The sequence below is a fragment of the Coffea eugenioides genome, chromosome 6, assembly GCF_003713205.1.
Source record: "Coffea eugenioides isolate CCC68of chromosome 6, Ceug_1.0, whole genome shotgun sequence".
NCBI classification, from domain to species: domain Eukaryota; kingdom Viridiplantae; phylum Streptophyta; class Magnoliopsida; order Gentianales; family Rubiaceae; genus Coffea; species Coffea eugenioides.
In genome coordinates, this window is record NC_040040.1 from 19,704,403 (window position 1) to 19,725,568 (window position 21,166).

A 21,166-nucleotide genomic window follows, 5' to 3' on the forward strand; every position below is an offset into this window, starting at 1 on the left:
AATATATTAATTAGTTTGAAGATTTATTGGGTAAGTTTCCAAAATATAGGTTGGATAATTAATTTTTTGTGATAAAATGACACCAGGACCTAGTTTAATAATCTAGTTTAGCATTTAAATTTAATGTGTTCAGATCTTAACATATTCCAATGTATTTAATAATAAAAAATAGAACATTTAAATTAATTAAGTGACACTAAATTTCCTAACAAAACTTGCTCCAAACAATAAGTGATAAACTATTCACTTATCACTTAATGTGATATACATTCAAATGTATCAAATTTAGTATTTAGTAATTAACCTAATGAATTCTAGTTTCAGACTTTATATTTTAGTTTTCAAACTTTAATTTTATCAAATGTACCCTAAGTTTTAAGAGTTAAAATACTAACTCGATAGAATTGTAAACGAATCGAATCAAAGTTTTGAACTGTTAGGCTCGATTAGAAATTTTGAACTTGAATCCTATACGAATTTAAAATTTGAGTTCGACTTCGATTCGATATAGCATTCAACAAGTTCAAACTTGCTCAAAATTTTTTATTTTCTTATGTTTATCATTAATTTATTAATAATACATACATAATCCTTATATAACAAAATAATAAATAAATACATATTTCTGAAAAACATAAAGAAATTAATCGAATCAAATCGAGCCTAAATAAGTTGAACATGCATAAATAAATTTGAGTTCAACCTCACCAAAAATCGAACTCGAATTAAACCCTTAATGCGTCTAGTCTGAACTATTCATTAAGGACTCGGTTCTTTTACAACCCTAGGACTCACTAATTCTTTTTTTTTTTTTTGGGGGTCGCGAGAATAAGGCTCCATTGGAAAGAAATTACGTGATTACAACTTTGCGAGGACAGTTGTATTGCAGGAAATCAGTGAAAACTGAAAATTATCATGCTGTGCTTCTGCATAAGGGGTTAACCAGATGGTAATGGTTTCTCAGCTCCGCAGAAACAGTGAGTGAGATCAGAACAAAACCAAATAAACCAGACTGATGAGGCAAATGCACCAATTTCATGGCTATCCTATAGAAACAAGTTGTCCAAAAATCACAATTTGATTTGGGCTTTGACCAATTTTGGAATCAATTCTCCCTCAAAAGTACGAAAAGAAAAATTGATTTATTAGATGGTTCTGTACATTAAGATTGACCTCCTGTATGTAACTGGTTTTTGAACTTCTGTAATGCATGGCAAAGGTTCGTTTCGGCAAAGAGGGCAAGGCAAACACCATTGTGTTACGCACTTTAATAAGATCAAGTGTACCCACTCAAAGTCAAGATGGGTAAAAGAAATGATTATGCTGAAGTTGCAATCCACATCGGTAGCTCTAATACCTATAGGCGGTTCTTAATCATACATGCTTCGTGTTATGCATCATCATGCAAATAGTAATACGAGAGGGTAAATAACTCCACAGCCATCTAGAAAATTATGTTAGTAACTTGGATTTGAGAGTTATGTGTTTGGTTGGTCAGACTCCAAATCCAGGTTCACAGATGTTTCTGCCCAGTAGGAAGAGAGATAAATCACATCACTAAAGCTGGAAGAGTTCAGAACAAGCCAAAAAGGTGAGTAGCTTCACTTTCATCCACTGCAGAATTGATAGTAACAAATACAAGCCTGCAAATTAGTTTAGTAATTAGAATCCTCACAGAAAAAGGTAGAGGTCTACTTCAGTTGAAGCATGCACATGTCAAGCAACAGCAATTAGAGGGCATCAGTCCAAGTTTAGAAAAGCAAAACACCATCACGCCCAGAAAACCTTAAAAAACTCAATCAATGAACACCAGAACTTCGGAAGAATGTGGTGGCACGATTATAAAGCACCAACAGCTAACAAAGATCACAGATAACGTTTAGCAATTACCGCTGTACCTATGTTGCACACACACCATCTTTACTTCAGTCCTAAATTTGACAAAAACAACAAGCCTGATAATAAGCTGAAAGTTATGACGACTTAGACCACTTTAAACCCAGTTGATGATACCAATGTGCCAACAACAGACGAAGCCAACTTCTCCGTACTCTGCTTGTTACTCTAATTAGTATCTTCTTAAGGCCATTGACATTCTCAGGAATCTCTCTCTTTTTTTCCTTCACTTGGTCAGTAATTTCTAGGTCATCACCGAAAAGATTACAATTCCTTCATAATCCAATGCATCTTATCGGTGCTAAGTCCTTCACTAGCATTTCTTTTTCCTTTGGTTCTCCTCTTCTCTCACCTTAAGAATTGCCTTCATCATCTTTAGCCTCTGGCTTACCTTTTCTTAATCCATTCCTTCGGAAGTTACACCACTCTCCAACCCAAATTTAAACCAAAGCATTTGTCAACCTAGCTTGGGGATATACTAAGCTTCTTGAATATGTATGGCAGATTTGAAAATCATAAAAGACTTTAAGACCCATTGTATCTCTGGCAAAGCTATAATTAATCCCCAAGATGATAATACTTCTGAAATTTAGCTTGCAAACATGTTGCATAAAGTGTTACATAAGAAAGCTCACTGTCTACTCTAGATACGCTTCAAGTTTCCTGGGTAATACCAGTAAAATCATACTATGCAAAAGAAAATAGAAAATGAAAAAGGTCCCAAAAAGAAGAATACAAGATGAGAATAACTACTTGCGTAACTTGTCCTCAGTTTACATCAAAATTTAATATTTACATCCATTGAAAGAATATTTTCACGCAAACAGTTAATCATCAGTCCCCTAATCATTCTAAGAAGAATTATTACAATATGTTGAGCTAATATAATATCAACTTTTTCCTCAAAATTCCAGAATGGAAGAGCGAATATCTAATTCTTCATTATCTGAATGGAAGACGGACATCACAACAGAAAATGTCCCAGCAGCATATATTCTACAAGCAAACACCAAGTCTTTAAGCATAATTAAAAACAAGAAATGCATGCATCCCCAGCTTCCATGAAAAAAAAAGTTTGGGGCAAACCTGGTCATGACGAGTACAAAGAGAAGTAAATAGAATCCCAGCTTGACAATCCGAAGCTTCTTCTCCACACTAAGGACTCTGAAAACTTCAGTTACATCAATAAGATGTTCTCTCTTCATAAATCTGAAACACAAGAAACAACATAAATGACAACAAAGAAAAAATTTGGAGTTCATTGCACATAAATCTAAATGGCTTCATGAAACAATAAATGATGACAAAGCATATTTCGCTCAACAGAGAACACCTTTCATGGGACTAAGTTAAAAAAAGACAGTCAGTTCACGTAAAGAAAACAGGATAGCATGGAATAAATGCAGAATTACAGAGAGTGCAGTTCAGATTATAAGTTACAACTCCAGCATATGCATAAACGGGCCAGACAATCAACCAATCTAGAACCTGATAGTTTAAAACCCTTACTTCCTCAAATTGATGTAAGCTGCTGGAAGAGTAGCCAGGAAGAAGAACCAGTGCCCTGACAGAAGAAATAGAATGGAGAATGCGCCATGCAGCAAATACTCAGGAATCACCACATGGTTGATGCGAGATGATGATTCATATGGGTTTAAGTAGTCAGCCTCCAAATCTGATAAACTCACAATCTACAGAAACCCATTACAATATTGAGATACAGGCATAGATGCTTAATAGCAAGAATATACAAGAATGTAACTGGAATCTGTCCAAGAACGGGCAAGCACATGAGAAATGTTCAACCAGTTAAGCACGAGATATAGACAAACAAAATGCGGATAAAATGAAAAATTGCCTTCATAGCAGAGTGTTTGAAGAGGTAATTTGCAAGTGTGTCCTCCACTGACACGTCTTTTGATTTGGATACCGATTTGTAGTAATAACAAAAGGCAGCATCACTAGCTCCTATCAGGCTTTTCTTTTAACTAACTTAAGGCTTCTTGTCCCTTAATTCTCTCAGCAAAAACATGACAATTGACAACGTACAGTATATAAGAGGTAAATAGGCACTAACAGAAATCCAGCCTTCCCCTTTCTTTTAGTTTATTCTCTATAACTGCTTTAACCCCGCATGCATTTGTCGTAATCACAAGATTTTTAACTTTCCCTTAAACTTATCGCTGAAAAGGACACCTGATCACATCAAAAACCAAAAAACTTCTCCCTTTTTCTCTCGAATCAAATTCGTTTGGAGGAGAAGAAAAGCAACAAAAACCGGGCCAGGGACAAAGTACAATCTTCTATAACTTACATTTTTATATTCTTCTTCTTATTCTTCTATTTTTCATTTTTTCCCCCTTGATCTCTTTACCAAACAAACAGAAAGTAATGCTACACCAAAACAAAACAAAAATTCAAAAAAAAAAAAGGCTTTTGAGCATCAGAATTTCCCAGAATCGATCTCTTTTTCCCCTTTTATTAGTGTTGAGAATTCTTTATCGTTAAGCAGAAGAAAGTAGAAAAAGCAACAATGGCATTGCCCTTCCTCCCAAAACCACAAAAATTTCTCCAGTAATATTACATGAAAACAGTGCGAATGAGCATAAGGTACATAAAGGGGTTTCCTTAAAAATTAAGGAAAACAAAAGAAAAAAAAAAGGTACCTGGTAGAGATTCAATGCGATGAGACCCATATTCATGAGGAAAAAGATAATCCAGAGAAGGGGTTCCAAATCCATCGATTCTTCTAAAACTAGATAATCACTCTTGTGCTGAAAAAAATAGAAGAAGTTTGATATAGTAGTCCTCGATAGTAAATGAAGGAAGCTTTCGAGGATTCTTTGCAAGGGTTTATGAGTTATCACTCGGCACTAGCTCAGTTTAAGCCTTAAAGGTTACGAATCGAACTAGGAGGCTTCCATTCTTACCTTTTTCATTTCTTCCGTTTGGGTGATTACCGCGTGATTTCCATTTTTCTAATGGCTGTGCCTAAAAGGAAAAGGTAAAATTAGAATCATTAACGTAGCAAAGGTGACTTCTTAATCCTTAATTTTTGATTATATTATGTTTGGATTGTCAATTATTTGTAAAATTTTATCCACTTTCACATTTTTCAATAATTTTTTTTATCTCACGTATATTATATCAAAAAAGTGTTACGGTAATTTTTTTTCCAAATAATCTACTATCCAAGCACACTGTTTATCTCTCCCATAAATTGACAAAAAAAAGTTTTGCATATTTTTTATCTTCTAATTATTTTACATTATTTAGATAATTATATTAATACATTTAATTTACATAAGTGTATTTACATGGTGATAGCGTATACACTTTTGTCATTCGATGCGTGATTCATATGCAAAATTTATATTTCAAACATAAATTCAGATGTCATGCAACAAATGGTAATAGTGTGTATAGTGTCAATGTATGGAAGATTAATCCAATATATTTTATGATCAACTGTAGGAACTTTTGCAATTGAGATTAAGTCGATGAGACCCTGATAGAGTGATCTTGATATAGTGACTAAAGTTAAGATTTCAGAATTGTTGAGCTGCCTATTGATGATACTGGAGTCAGTAGTATTTTGGATGCGAAGCTGGGAAGTTGAGTGATATCTTCTTGTTTACTTTGATTTGGTTGCTTGAGGTGTGGCTGAGTAAAAAGTATATGCTATTTCAAGAATTGGTTTCAAATGGACATTGTATTATGGTTGCTTGCAAAAGATGCATGGGACCAGTTCCTAACTTCTTGAACACCTATTCTATAGAAAAGAAAACTCAGCTTGTTATCCTCAGAGATGTTCGTCCATCCCACAGTTCTGCCAACAATGCCAGATAATAGCATTCATCTCAAGGGAAATTGTTCTCGAAAGTTACTCATAAATATGCTAGAGCATAATTGAAGTAACTCTCCAGTGGCCTGCAGTTTCCAGTTGTTCATATCATCCATTTTGCTGTCCTTGAAGGATTTTATATTTTTTTTCTCCGGTATTTTTATCACTACTATAGCAGAAAAAGCAGAGGCCATCATATCCTAATCCTGTGGATGACCATCAGAAGTTCGGGTCATCTTGATCTCCAAAGATAGGACGAATGTTTACCAAGTAAAAGACCTCAGAATAACCAACCTAAGTTCAAAATTTTCTCATGCACCACTGTTTGAGATAATAAAAGATACTCTATTCTCTTGCATGAGGAAACTTTGTATAAGAGTTGATGGGAGGAATTTGGTGATTTGAGAACCCCAGTCATTAATGGTAGTAACATTTTTTAGGGGTTTAGAGCGGATAGCATCCACGACTTCATTTTTGTGCCAACGTAGATTTTACATTTTCACGCCCTACCGTATGAAGATATATTGAGAAGAAATCACGGTGAAGAAAAAATAATATTGAAATTTTTAAAGGCGAAAAAGAAATATACGAATTCTAGAATATGATCATGCAATAACTTTCTGTCCCTATTAGATGCTTATTATTGATAATAAACTCTATACTGGCAAATAAATTTAAGTAGCAAATGTTTTATTTAGATGATTTGAGCTGGCCATAAATCACTGATTCCGGTTTCGACTCAAAATTTTGGTAAACCTGAGTTTGAACCTTTATTAGTTATGATTATGACTTCGATTTGTTCCAATTCCGATTTAACAAATTCCCGGATCAAATGATCAATTCCAGTTCAAAACTGAACCGTAACCACCCCTAACTCCAGTTTATATCCCACAGAAGCGTAAAACGGCCACCTACCTACCTAATCGCGTCACAAACTGATCGAGTCAACGACGACGTTTGATACGTGTCATTTTGCTTCAAAAACATCCAAGCTCTGGGCAGACACCCAACTCCAGAGCAAAGACTTGAAGAAGGTTGAAGAAGCTTCCAAATTAGACCATTTTCTTTTCATCACAATTCAACCGAAACCTAACTTATGCTCTAGCCTCTAGTTATACTTTTCTTCTTCTTCTTCTTCAGTAAAATCTGGAATGTCCAAAGTATCTACTCACTGGTAATAAATCAGCAATCCTTTACTTCGATATGCTTCTATTCTCCACTTTTTTGTTTCTTTAGCTTATCTTTTATTCCAATCACGCTGGCAAACTCAATTCATATGCATTTCCTGATGTGGGTTCTTCTCTATTTTCTTTTGCTTTTAACAACTGACTTCTCCTTGGTTTCTTGAGAAGGTTTTGTGTTTTATTTTTTTTTCTCATGCTCGTTTCCTATACTTATGTTGGCTTCTGCCTGTTTCCTTGCATAAGTGTGTAATGATGTTTTTCAATATTTTGTGGATTTCTTTGATGTTTTCTATTGTTCATTACTTCTCGGGATTAAGGTTTAGATGTCATGAAACACTAATGCATTTGAAATTCTTGTCTTGGTGTTGGTGTTTTGTTTGTAACTTCTCAATGATATATCTCATACCTCGGTTGATTCCCCTGGTTGTTCATTTGGCTAGGCTGGAATTATTCTACTCATCTCCCGGTTTTCTGGTATTCCTGGTAACTGATAACCTGACTTTCTAGAGAATAAACACTTTTCAGCTCTAAATTGTTGCAGTGTTTAAAGCGGTGTTTGATTAGCTTAGATAATAAGACAATGTGGTAAGTCCTTTTAAATATAAGTTTCTTAATGACTTGCATCCAATTAAATGGCCGTATTTTAGCAGATTCCTAGTACGGATATGTATGGTACTGATGTATGGTAAGTCCTTTTAACTTCAAGCCTTTTGAATGTGTTCAACAAACTTCCTTACTTTTGGCTTTGATGGGAAGTCATTATAGTAAGTGATATCTTGGCTCCAGTAAGAGCTAATTTCCCCAGATGATCTGTCATTTAATGCATAGCCGGGCTTAGTGCTCCACTGCCGCTAGATGCAACTGTTAGCTATATTTGATAGTCAACTAGGAAAGTTTACTGATGACCTGAAGTGCAAAACTTTTAATGTTGAAAGGTGGATCTGTATGGGTATCTGCTGACTCTAGCAATCATCTTTTCATGAACAAGAAACTAGCTGTAAGCAAAATACCTTAGATTACTTCTTCTTACATGGAACTTGGAGATGCTATACTGCAGAAAAGGGTTGCAATAGCAAGAAGATCCTCTAAACATGTCTGTTCTTGTCAACTTCATGCATACATACCTGTGCTTGAAATGAAACTTTGTTACAACAGTTTATTGTTTTCAAATGTATTCTCCTATGTGCCTCTTTGGTGCTTCTAATGAAATACTTTGAATTCTTAAAGAGTGAAAATGGTATCTTTCTCAGGGAAGTAGACTTCGATTTTAAACTCTATGTGTGTTGGGAAGAGTGTTGCAAGCTAAGCAAGAAGAGTGACTAAACTTTTGTTTTCCAGGTGACTGAAAATTGGCTGTAGTGTAAGTCTTTGATACAGCCTTTCTTGTCATGCTTGCTTGTTTGCCCATGTGAACATCATGGCTCGTTCTTCCATCAGCATGTATGTGAGAAACATGGTCCTTCCCAGTGGGAGTGTCCACAGTCAGATAAGCAACAGTTATTGCAGTGTCACCTTGCGTGCACCATCGAATTTGTGCTTTTTGCACGTCTCTACAAAGCATCCAAAACTAAAATTATCAGCAATCATGCCTCTACGAAGGACAAGCTCATATTCGTCTCCTGTTGGATTCCAAGCCTCCCAAAGAAGCTGTTTTGGGTCTTGCATCTCCAAGCCGCTGAGCAAAGGCCATTCCTTAACAGTTAGAAGCAGGCATGACCATGGATCTTTGGTGAAATCATGCCTTGAAATTTCACTCAGGTCCCCAAAATTGAATGTGCGGCTTTTGGCTCCTAGTCGAACCAGAATCCAGTGGTCACAGCGCTTAGCATCTGCAGGGCTATTCATTGGATTGGTTTGTTGTTCGAGTTCTGAACCTGTTCATGCAGATGCACCTGAGGCTAAGCAGCACCAGGAAGCATCTTATTCTCACGGGAAAATAGTCTGTAATGACTATTCTGTAATTGGTGAGCTGCAAGCTCTTGTTGTCTTCCTTCTGAAACTACTCAATAAGAGTTCAAATTGTAGGTCAGGTTGGCAGAATCTCCTTATTACTGGGCTTGGAAATTTCCCAAAATCTTACTTTTTGCAATGGAGCAAAATAATGGCTGATTTATACTGCATTGCTGAGATAGTATGAAAGAGCACCACTTCTTTCACTTCTAAGTTGATGCACTACCAAGTGTCACTGTTAGGATTGTCTAGATCTGGTAAAAATTTGTACAGAAAATTTAGTTGAGCTCCATCCGGGATTCTTCCACATCCTCGGGCATGAATTGTGGGTTGCAAGAGAGTTAAGGGGTGCATGTAGTTGATTCTTCATGTAATTTCAGTCTGAGAATCTGAATTACATCTTTGATTAAACTCAATTTCCGAATTGCAAGTGAATAGAAAGTGAAATAAAATCTCAGTTGTGCAGTGATCCGTCTGCTGACCCATAATGATACTTTCTGGGAATACATAAGGAATTAAGTTGTAGTTTTCCTTTCTGTGTTATTTGATTGCCTAGCTTATAGAGGGTGATGTTAGTTGCATTGGATCTGTCATAAGACAAATGCTCCACAATTTGCAGGCATTCCTGGAGATGGGAGATGCTTGTTTCGTTCTGTTGTCCATGGGGCTTGTTTAAGAGCAGGAAAGCCTGCTCCAGATGAGAAATGTCAGAGGGAACTAGCAGACGAGTTACGAGCCGGAGTATATTTTCTTTCCTCTTTTTGACTGCATAATTGATGTAGAATTTCTTTGCCAAAATCAGATTAAGAGCTGTAGTTGTGTCCAAGTCAACCCTTGAGTTGGAGGAAGAGATGATTTCTGCTTTTCTTATTGACCTTGTTCCTGATAAAAATGCCAAAAATTTCATCCACTTTTTGATTAACTAAATATGAGTTTAAAAACCCTATTTTATTGCTGGAAACTGTCGGCTGCTGAGATATTTCTGATATAAGCTATTCAGGGGAGTGTTGTGTTAAGACATCTGTAGTAAGTAGATTCTGCAGGTGGTTTGGTGAACTTGAAACTTCAGCATGCATATTCTGTTGAACTTTCGAAAGCTTTCGACATGATCTGGACATTAAACTATATTTTAGCCTTAAGGTTCATTAACTCCAACAATTAACCGTCTTCACTAAAAGATGTAACCCTAGGCTGTATGAGTAGTTCATCTTTGAGCTTTCATCTTTATAACTTGTCTCTAATGCATGTATGTCCGTTCATATCTTGCACAAGAGTTCAAATACGTGTATTAGCTCAACATCAGTATTTAAGAGCTACAAAACCACATACTACTGGCCTATTTTATAGCTTAAAACAGGTTAACATCATATTGTGTGTTTCTTGTATTTCTCTTGATCATTGACCTCTCCTTGGGTAAACACTCTCATGCTTGTATTCATTGGAAGTTGGTTGTTAGTTCCTGTTTATAGATGAAGGACTTAGGGGTTAAAATTTTGTTGAACTATATCAGTTACAATCTGCTTGTCTCTTTCGAGGTTGAACTTTTCAAACGCATTCCATGGACACTCTTATGATTTTGGATCTGCTGATGTTGTAGGTGGCGGATGAGTTTGTCAAGAGACGCAAGGAGACAGAATGGTGAGCAAAATATTTGTACTCTAATTATAAGACTTGACTGATTTTTCCTTCCATGTGGGTGTGTTATACCATTTTCCTACAGTTGAGATCATACCTACTACAGGCACGGAAGTTGCATGACTGTATTTAACCATATCTGCAGTAATTGTTATGATAAAAAGACATCATTGGATTTACTTCTGCGTGATTGTATCATTCTATCTACAAGCAACAGTGTATTACTTCTTATCCTTCGTGTCTGCATTTTTTAGCTGATTAATCACTGTATAACTCTATTTTCAGGTTCATAGAAGGTGATTTTGACACCTATGTTTCAAATATGAGGAAACCTCATGTATGGGGGGGTGAACCAGAATTGTTGATGGCTGCTCATGTTCTGCAGTGAGTACATTTTTCTTTCTAGTTGTACCATGTAACTCTGCGCGTCTCTTTGTGCATCTCATTTGCCACTTATCTTTAGCGTTAGATCTAGTCGGCCTTCACAGTTCACATTGTGAGATTCTTAATTACGGCAATAATGAGTTTTGTGCTTATTCTAGAAAGTCTGGCATGCCTTTTGGCTTATAAGAGTATTGAATTTTTTTTTTTTTTTACCTTTCAAAATTAGAGAAATATTGTGGGTTTTACTGGGGCTCCCAAAATTGAGAAATCAACGTCTAGGAAGTCAACTTTTAAGTCGATCTTATAGAAATCTACTTCTTGTTTTTACTTTTTTTTCTCTGTTTCCCCTTTCTTGAGTGACTGTTTTTCCTTTTCTTCTCAAACTCCTTCCACTCCTCCTCAAGTCTTTTCTCCCGTTCTTCCAACCAAACAGTGAAAGATGCTGGGGGAGGTGTGTCTCACAAGATGTGCTGTTTGGCTGGTCTTCTACTTTATTCTTCCCTTTCCATATGTCAATAGAGAATTTACTGAGAAGACGAGAAGAGGGAGGGGATCAAATGAAGCAGAAGAAAATGGATAAATAAGAAGAGGAAGAAGTTAGATGTCGCTATGTTGGGAACCCAAGTAAAACCAACAATATTTCTTTAATTTCCAATAAAGATATCAATATTTGGGTAAATAACTTCACAGCAGAGATTATTTTAAGTTTCTTCCAAAGCGAAATCCTGTTCACACGTTTTTTCTACCTTTAGATAAGATGAGCTTCTTTTAGTTTGTATAGGCCTTTAGGAGTTTGAAAATTTCCAGTGCTCTTCCATAGCTATGAGGTGAATGTTTCATATGAATTCAGGATGCCAATCACGGTCTACATGCGTGACCAAGACTCTGGTGGTTTGATATCCATTGCTGAGTATGGGCAAGAATATGGGAAGGATGATCCCATTAAAGTTCTGTATCATGGCTTTGGTCATTATGATGCTTTGCATATTCCTAGGAAGACTGGTGCAAGATCTAGACTTTAAACTCTTCTTCTAAATGCTACTAATTAAATTAGATTTGGTTCATGGTCGATTGCACTTCCTTTTCTTCACGCCATAAAATTGGATGGTTTTTTAGAGCAGGTTTTTCCCATATTGTCATTCTAACTGTTGCTAGAAATGAATGAGTTCAGCCTGTCATGATCTGTACCATATTCTTTGTGACCATATAAAGCTTTTTGCCATTGGTGCTTTCATTTGGAATTTTTCTGGTTAAATCGACTGAAATTAGACATTGAAAACAATACTGAGGAGTCATGCTAAGGAGATTTTGCTGTTATATGGCTGTATTTATCTATTCCTTTGCATGCTCAGGTAAGTAGATGTACGTCAAAACTTGTAGAGATCCAGGTTGAGGGGAATGAGATCACAGGATCTACATAAACTAAGTTGAATTATTCGTGAAGTTAGTAGTCCATGCTTCTTTACAAAGCTGTTCCAAGATCTACTTCTGAATTTTAAGCTGTACATATAGACTGCACGAGAAGGTTTACTATGGTCAATGAGTAAATATCCAGCAACCAATTGCAAATGATTGGATTCTCAATTAAATTGTGTACTTTTATCACATAGGATGCAATGTATAGTCCTTGCTAGTTGCTCTACTTGATAGACATGTTAAGATGTCTCTGTAAGCTGGGCTTGGGTCATAATTGCGAATTGAATAGTAATAGTGGGAGCATGTTTCTCAGGAGTGTAGGATTTGTCAGTAGGACCAAAAAAAAAATAAAACAATAATAGAGGATGTCTAACACTATGCTGGATTATAAATGGGGCACCTATATGATCTGCAATCTTTCAAGTCCTCCAGTGGTGGTCCATCATGTTTAATAGGGCAAAGTTGCCTGCAATGATTGCCTTTTCTCACTGTTTCCTTTTTAACAAACCTTAGATCAAGGAGGTCGGGATTCGAATTCACCTGCAGTGAAAAAAAATCTAAAGGAGGTGGTAAAGCATCTCTTTGATCTAGTCAGGTTTGTGTACCTGCTGCTAACTTCTTACACAGTCTCTTTAGACTCTTCTTTCCTGTATAATAGGATAGATTAGGTTATAAGAATATTATCGTTTCGGCCCAAAAAAAAAAAAAAAGGATCAAGGGGACTGGGGTTTTGCTTTGCTAATAAGCAGTTAGAGATGCACTTCTTGAAGAAGATGACTTCGCCCTCAAAATTCAATTCAGCTGATAGGGACAAAGACGTTAATTAGGTAACTCTAAAGTCTTTTGTTTGACTCTCAAACACCCTAATTTTCCCTTCTAATCTGCAGAATTGCTTCTGTCCCAAATGAACTAGATGAATTGCTCCCATAGTCACATGAACCAAACAAAGGTTTTTGGTATCACCCGTGAAGATGATCATTTCTCTGTCTGTACCAATCATAACTATCTCCACTTCATTGTGACTAATTAACATGACTACAAAGTTTTCATCATAACAAATTAACAAGAAAGGTAATATGGTGTTTATTGGTTTTGTGATGGTATAGAGCTAATGACGTATGAAATAATTGTGACAGAAAAATATGGATATAGTAACTAGGATGAAAGAAGGTAGATGAATGGTCAAAGTCAAATTTATTGTCCAGCTGCAGGTGCCTGCAGCAAGAAATAAAAGAGGTGCAGTTATTTCACACCCCTGTAGTAGGATTTTGCTTGACAATGATCCCCCTCACTGAATATTAGTTCGGCCCATGTTGCTTGCAGAGAACTATTCAGTGCTGTTTTTGGACCCATGCGTCGCCATTAATGGTCGCGAGCCTTAAAATTGGTAAATGAAGAGGCCCTGCGGTTAAATGGACCAGGACCACAACCACTCATCATGGTCCACTGTCTGAGGCTTGTGCTGTTTCTGCAACCACTGAAAGAGAAACACAAGCCTTGTAGTTCTAATCTATAGATGACCTGTTTTAACCTGGATACTAAGGCCGTGTTTGGATTATAGTTTTTCAGAGAAAAATTTTTACGTTTTGTTCTGTGAATATATTTCTCAATCATTTTTACTTCACACAAATCAAATCGTTACAGTAAATTATTCTACAAAAACTCCTAAAAATAGCAATATAAATAGGTCTGAGGAAAGTCTATATAATTGGACAACAAAAATTCAACAGCCACTAATAAACTCTTTAACTCTTTACTTCCATTTTTTTAACCGTATGTATTATACTAATACAAATTTTTAGTTAATCAGTAACATCCACACTACTCTTATTCTAATATACATTAAAAGCAGGCCTATCTGCGTCAAGAAAGATCAAAAGAAGAGACTCACTTTTGAACAATTATTTGAATTCTTACGTGGTGTTTGGATTGCAATTTTTCAAATTGTCACGTTTTTTATAAATATATTTTTCAATCACATTTTTACTTCACATGTATCAAATCGTTATAGTATTTTTTTCTACAAAAAGTTTAGAAAAATGCAATCCAAACAAAGTATACTGCATCGTATGTTTTTTTTGGCAGTTCTAATTTTAGTGCAAGGAAAATGTTTTTTTCCATATTTGTTTCTCTTGAGCTTTTGGGCTTGTTTCTCTTTTGTCCTTTGTCAAGATACAGAGTGAAACCAAACGCCGAGAGAGTGGCGGAAGTAGTTTTCCAGAGAGAAAATGCTGCGTAATGATTCTAGTTGTCCTATTGGGTGGATTTTGCTTATGTTTGGCAGATTTACCGAAACACCCCTCTAAGTGGAAACAGGTGGTATTCTGAAAAAGAGATGTGTCTTGTCCCCTTTTAGTTTGAATCATTTTCTGACAAACTTTATATGAAAGTGGCTTTAAGATATGATGTCTCTTATGGTAAATGACAAACTAGTTCTTGCAAGCATGCTTCCATATTCTTTTGTCTATTTTCAGTCAAAATAATTGATCTCCGTGCCACAACATGAGTTTGAAATTGCTCATGCTAAATAGAGAAAAAATTCAAAAAAAATGAAATTCAATCAATAGCAGTGCTAATTAGGCTTGTAAGTTTACTAAGGAACTCCACTAGAAATTGTAGTAAGTGGTCATAATTATTAGTAGTGCTTAGGAAGCTCGATTGTATTGTTATTTTTAGAAATTTTTATAGAAAAGTGTACTGTAACGAAATGATATTAGAAAAATATGTTTACGAAAAATATTAAAATTTACTGTTAAAAAAAAACAAACCAAACAAGCTGGTGTCGAAAAATATTTATGGTTACATAGAAAATTATCCTGCTAACAACTACGATTAACCAATCTAAGAAGTCTCATAAAAAGATGATTTATTGAAAAAATATATGGTACAACTATCTTAGAGAAGACCTTCTCAAATTGTTGAAATCTTTAAGCTATATCTTTTCTAAATTTTTGGAATTTTTTTATTTAGTTGGTTTTAAAAGTAAATTATTTTATCTGGTTCGTTTTGTGGGGACTTTTTTATTTTCAGAATTTGTTATTAAGCAAGGATTTTTCATTTTTTTGAGGACTAGATTAATTATTTGAAAAATGCCATTCACAAAGACCATTACTTAAATTTAGAGAGTAGACACAAAAGAGGTGATCACTTTTAAATGCCATCGTCTCCTTTTTACAGGGAGTAATTTTACTATTGCATTTAAGAGAAAGGGGGAAGGATAGGATAGGGTGAGTTGTTGTAAATGAAAGGTGGAATCCTTCCACTTATTCTTTAAAAAAAAAAAAAAGGAAAAGCATTTAATTTTTTTTTTCAACTCATTGCAATAAACCTACACATATTCAAGTGGTCTGCCTGCTTTTATTCAGGTGCTTTTACTATTTTGTAGTTAAGTAAACATTTATAATATTTTACACTATCTTGGTTCCACAAAAGGTGACTAATAGTAAAAAGGTGTTTGAGATTCAAAGTTATATTAGCACTTATCTAATTTTTGTTTGAAACAAGAAAAGGTATTCTACATTTTAGTGTTGTTTGAATTGAAATATTTTTAACAAAAAAAATTTTACATTTTTATAAATATATTTTTAATGATCTTTTTATTTTATATATATATATATATATCAAAATCATGAGGATACACGTCTTCTAAAAAAAATTTCAAAAAATACGCAATTCAAATTGCACCCAGCTTCCTTTGGTAATTTGAAGTTCAAACCACGTTCAAACAATGAATCAAATAAATCAAAGATACTCTCATACTACTCCTTTGCCATTCTCCATCCCAATGTAATCCTCATTGGTTATCTCAAATCCAGAAAAAAAAAAAAATAGAGATCTGTCAACCAGAATAATTACATCCATAAAATAATCCATCAAACAACTCCCTAAGAATCCTACCAAACCGACATTAGCCATTAAAAAAAATTCAAACTTGTATAGCCACTTTATATTTAGTCCACCATTCATAGCTCCTCCTTGGGAAAAACAACCCCAGTACAGTTCAAATCAAACTCAAAACACCAGTCCTCTTCCTCACAAACAAACTTCTTCTGCAACTCGTGTTTGCAGATGCCATGCATGCATACTTGTTTGAAAGTGAAGATTGAAACTTTGCCATTATTATTCCGTAGACTCCAAACCATGAAGCTAATTAGTAGAAGTCTGCTGGTAATTGGCTTTAAGCTGGTTTATTTCTTCACATTTTCCATTTCTTTAACTTCTTCACTCAATTCAGATGGTATTTCACTCTTAGCTCTCAAAGCAGCCATAACCACAGATCCAAAACATGTTCTTTCCACCTGGAAAGAATCAGACTCCACCCCATGCAGGTGGGCTGGGATCACCTGTGATCAGACCCACCAAAATGTCGCCTCCATTTCCCTCTCCAACAAAGGCCTCACCGGCTACATTCCCTCTGAGCTTGGTGCACTTTCGTCACTTTCTTCCATCACTCTTTCCTTCAACAACTTCTCCAAAATTATCCCTCTTCACCTCTTCAATGCTACCTCACTGAGCTCGATTGACCTCTCCCATAACAACCTCTCTGGACCCCTGCCACACCAGATCATTTCCCTCAAGAACCTCACTCATCTTGATCTTTCCTCAAATCAGCTCAATGGGTCCCTCCCTGAGGCCTTAAGCAGCTTGACTAAGCTTTCAGGGACTTTAAATTTCTCATGCAACAGATTTTCCGGCGAGATTCCGGCGAGTTTTGGCCGGTTTCCGGTGATTCTGAGCTTGGACCTCCGGGAGAATAATCTGACTGGAAAGATACCTCAGGTGGGCTCATTGTTAAACCAGGGCCCCACTGCTTTTTCTGGGAATCCTTCCCTTTGTGGGTTTCCACTGGAGATTCCATGCAGTACTCAGCCTGAAGCTGCTGAAAATCCAAGAATTTTGCCGAACCCGGAAAAACCGAGTCTTTTATCAGATGGGGTAGTGGCGAAAGGGAAAACGAAAAGTGGGTCGATGGTGATTCCCTTAATTTCTGGAGTTTCAGTGGTGATTGGGGTGGTGTTTGTATCAATGTGGGTGTTCAGGAAAAGGTTGAATCTTGCGGAGGGTAAAACGGGAGGAGAAAAGTTCGAGAAAGAGAAGGAGATGGAGAGGGATATTGGTTTTGCAGGTGGTAGTGAGGAGGGGCGAAAGGGTAAATTTGTGGAATTAGATGAAGGGCTTGGGTTGGAATTAGAGGATTTGTTAAGGGCATCTGCTTATGTGGTGGGGAAGAGCAGAAGTGGTATCGTATATAAGGTGGTCGGAGGGGGGAGTGGTGGGAGGAGAGCTGGTGTGGGTGGTTCTACTGTTGTTGCTGTGAGGAGGCTGAGTGATGGAGATGGTATATTGAAGTTCAAGGAATTTGAAGCTGAGATGGAAGCTATAGGGAGGGTTCAACATCCCAACATTGTGAGGTTGAGGGCTTACTATTATGCTAGTGATGAAAAATTGCTGGTTTCTGATTACATCTGCAATGGAAGCTTGCACAATGCCCTTCATGGTAAACTTAGATTTTTAATTCGTTTTCAAATTTTTGGAATCCTCTATGTAATGCTACGTGATTGCTGACTTTTGGTGATTATGTTGCTATTTTAACTGACTAACTTGTTTGGCAGTTCTGCACATTACCTACCATGTATTGTCTATCTTGTAAAAATTTGTATCCACCATAAAGCCAAGGTTCACTACAAAATCCCTGCTTAGTGTATTGTGCAAATCCCTGCTTAGTGGCTAAAGAAAAGTTAAATAAACCGATGTTAGGATGTGTACATGGCACAAACTAGTCTATCTTCTATCAATTAGTTAATCAGATAATTAGATGTGTTGAGCTTGGAATGTGGAACAATGGTTGAGGATTTGATTAACAGTGAGCTCGCACGTCACATTGATTGGATACACAGAATTGCTGACAAGAGTGGTACAGTACACCAAAAATTGGTAGGAGAGATAAGTCATAAGTGACTGTTGGTGAAGACTGAAGGGGGAGCTAATTTGCTTAGGAGATTTGGTTAGAAATGTTAGACATGGTTATACTCAGGTGTTAGCTGATTTCAGAAAATTTGCTTATGTGTTTTGCAAAATCATGAAATCATGCTTGTGTATTTTGTATGTCAAACAAAAATGAAGAATGTAGCTTAAAACTTGAGGATACTAATTATGTTACCAGACACTGCTGATTTGTATAACCATGAGTTTGTATCGTCATCTCATTTTGTGGCGTTATTGACATGGCATCACGCATTTGGTGAACACACGAGTGATGGTCATCCTAGTATCCCACTGTTTTACTGGTGTTTTATAGAATGATTACTCTTCAAGTTCTAAACAGTTTCATATGTCCTAAATGCAAGTACGCCATTGTTGAGGCATTATATGTTAAGTCAACTCTGATTTATTTTTATAAATTGTGTCAAGAAACATTCTATTGCGATCATGCATGCAAAATAAGATATGATCTACCGTCTTTAGAAAAAATTACCTTTCGGACAAGGTCATAGTGAAGATGATTGAAATACTACAAGGGACATACCGGAAAAACTAGTAGCTTTTGGATTGTGGTATGTGCGAATTCTAAGCTCTCTCTGACATAGTTTTCTTCCCATATTAAGATTCTTTAGCGTATTAAGTCATGACAACCTACCTCTGGGATCCAACAGCTTTGCGACTCTCCTTTCAATGTACACACGAGGAGTACACCACTCATTCCTAGTACCAACACCTTCTTTTGCCATCAAAGAAAGGCAGCAGCATACATGACACCAATCTTTTGAGCACTAACTTCTGATCCATCTTGAAATTTTTCCAGTTTTCTTTTCACCATGCGGTTAGTATGCTGAATAGTTTGATTACGGAAAGCATTCGTGCAATTTTAATAAATGATTTTCTCCAACCAATTTGAAGCTGAGGCCTTCAAAGCTACTTGATTCACTAAATTGCATTTAACAGGGGAGAAAACTTTCAGGTGCTCTTAAAAAGGACCTTCTAAGTTGCCAGCAAATGAAAGTTGAAGTCTTGCCTGTTTCAATCATTTGGATTGTAATTTAAATAAGAGCTAAGTTATTTTGTGACACATTTTTGTACCATTTGATCTGTTACAGTCATGATGTAGGTGATCTGCTCTTTTATTTTTTGCACGCATAAGGGTTGCGTTTTATTAGTAACACTTTAGCAATCTCTTTTCTTCTACCACCCTACTTCTTTAATTGTTTGATTTCTCTCCTCAATTTTCAAGCCTTCACAGTCTGTCTTATATTCACAAAAAGCAACCATAATTTTAATGCGTCTGGCATCACAAAGAGTTGATGGACGTGAACTCAAAATCTGATGTAGTGACGTATGTAAATTGATGAAATTTTACACATTTTCACTTTCTATTTCTGGAACTTGATGTTTATAGCTTTCTTCACTCAACAGTGGTTAGCTGCTTGAAATTTTAACACAAGTTAGCGACATGAGTTTGTTTTTCAAAAATGTTTTCTGGGTAAACAAAAGTTTTATCTTCTTAGAATCCTCCATATATATGCCTTCTCACTGGTCTTTTGCCAAGTTTTTGTGTTGCCCCTTGTTTTATATTTCACTGCGTTCTTAGCAGAAATGTCTACAACTTGGAACTAACTATTAAAGTGTGCAAATAATTGAAGCATCTGTACATGATATAAGCTAATTGAGCAGATCTTCATATTGTGAGGACATCTCTCATTGCTTTCATTTCTCTAATCGCATTCAGGGTATGAGTGGTTGTCCTTTTTTCCTCACTGTTTCATGTAACTATTCTGGTTGAGTGGCACCAGCAACTAGTAAACTTAATTCTTTGTGCTTTTGATATTTCAGGAGGGCCTGCCAATTTGCTGCCACCATTGTCATGGGCAGCAAGATTAAGAATTGCTCATGGTGCAGCCAGGGGACTAATGTACATTCATGAATGCAGTCCTCGAAAATATGTTCACGGGAACATAAAATCCTCAAAAGTCCTTTTAGACGAAGATCTGCAGCCTTATCTCTCTGGTTTTGGTCTGACTCGTCTGTTATCGGGCACGACAAAATCCTTGAATGCTGCTTCCAGAAGGCAGAGCTCCAGCCAAATCACGGTGAGCCCAACAAGTTCAGCTCCCTCATCCGTCATGTACACAGCACCTGAAGCTCGAGTACTAGGCAGCAAGTTCACACAGAAATGCGATGTCTACTCCTTTGGAATTTTGCTTCTGGAGATTCTAACTGGTCAATTGCCACATGGTGGGCTGGATGACGATGACAAGGGGCTCGAGAGCAATGTCAGGAAGGTGTTCCGCGAGGAACGGCCCTTGTCTGAGATTATAGACCCTGCTCTTCTCCATGAGGTTCATGCGAAAAAGCAAGTACTTGCAGCTTTTCATGTTGCGCTCAATTGCACAGAACTAGATCCTGAACTTCGGCCCAGGATGAGAATGGTTTCCGATAGTCTTGATCGGATCAAGTTGTCATAAAGTCAAAAAAGGGACAGATTTTTGCTGTCATCTCAACTTTGTAGCTAGTGTATTGTTGCAATATCTCCTAGGATGTAGAATAGTTTTAATTCCTTGTGAATATAACTGTGCCTCTTGGAAGTTTTTGCTCTTGAATTCTTTTTCCCGAAACGGAATAAACTCGCACACACACACAATTAGATTAGAAACACTCGGAAATTACGCCCGTTAAACCTAAGCGGATCTCACAGAGAACCCACGTCCAGCCAATTGGTGACAGGACAAGATCTCCGTGGAACTGAAGTCCAGGTTGAAGAACCTACACACAAGCGATGTGGGACGGAAGTCCGGACACCTCCTATCCCCTCCCCCGAGCACACCCTTGCCAAACATATATGTTTGCTCATTTTTTTCGAAAC

At 36.5% G+C, this 21,166-nt stretch overlaps 3 protein-coding genes across 4 annotated transcripts; 2 read left to right on the forward strand and 1 right to left on the reverse strand.

Moving 5' to 3' along the window:
• Positions 1–1,283: 1,283 nt before the first annotated feature.
• Positions 1,284–4,836, reverse strand: LOC113775495 (protein cornichon homolog 1-like). Of its 2 annotated transcripts, none has more exons than XM_027320401.1 (4): positions 4,563–4,836; positions 3,406–3,587; positions 2,983–3,105; positions 1,284–1,643 (listed from the first exon to the last, which is right to left on the reverse strand). In XM_027320401.1, the coding sequence occupies exons 1-4, from the start codon at positions 4,635–4,637 to the stop codon at positions 1,574–1,576; spliced, it is 450 nt and encodes a 149-aa protein (XP_027176202.1). In that variant the 5' UTR covers positions 4,638–4,836; the 3' UTR covers positions 1,284–1,573. The 2 variants fall into 2 exon arrangements, with proteins under 2 accessions (XP_027176202.1, XP_027176200.1); XM_027320399.1 differs by lacking the exon at positions 1,284–1,643 and adding an exon at positions 2,620–2,892.
• A 1,836-nt stretch (positions 4,837–6,672) lies between these two features.
• Positions 6,673–12,148, forward strand: LOC113775241 (OTU domain-containing protein At3g57810). Its single transcript, XM_027320031.1, has 6 exons — positions 6,673–6,914; positions 8,263–8,888; positions 9,494–9,615; positions 10,472–10,512; positions 10,795–10,893; positions 11,744–12,148. Exons 2-6 carry the CDS (start codon positions 8,342–8,344, stop codon positions 11,913–11,915), a joined length of 981 nt encoding a protein of 326 aa, XP_027175832.1. The 5' UTR covers positions 6,673–6,914; positions 8,263–8,341; the 3' UTR covers positions 11,916–12,148.
• A 4,117-nt stretch (positions 12,149–16,265) lies between these two features.
• Positions 16,266–20,918, forward strand: LOC113774864 (receptor protein kinase-like protein ZAR1). Its single transcript, XM_027319511.1, has 2 exons — positions 16,266–17,806; positions 20,137–20,918. The coding sequence occupies exons 1-2, from the start codon at positions 16,378–16,380 to the stop codon at positions 20,766–20,768; spliced, it is 2,061 nt and encodes a 686-aa protein (XP_027175312.1). The 5' UTR covers positions 16,266–16,377; the 3' UTR covers positions 20,769–20,918.
• Positions 20,919–21,166: the final 248 nt, after the last annotated feature.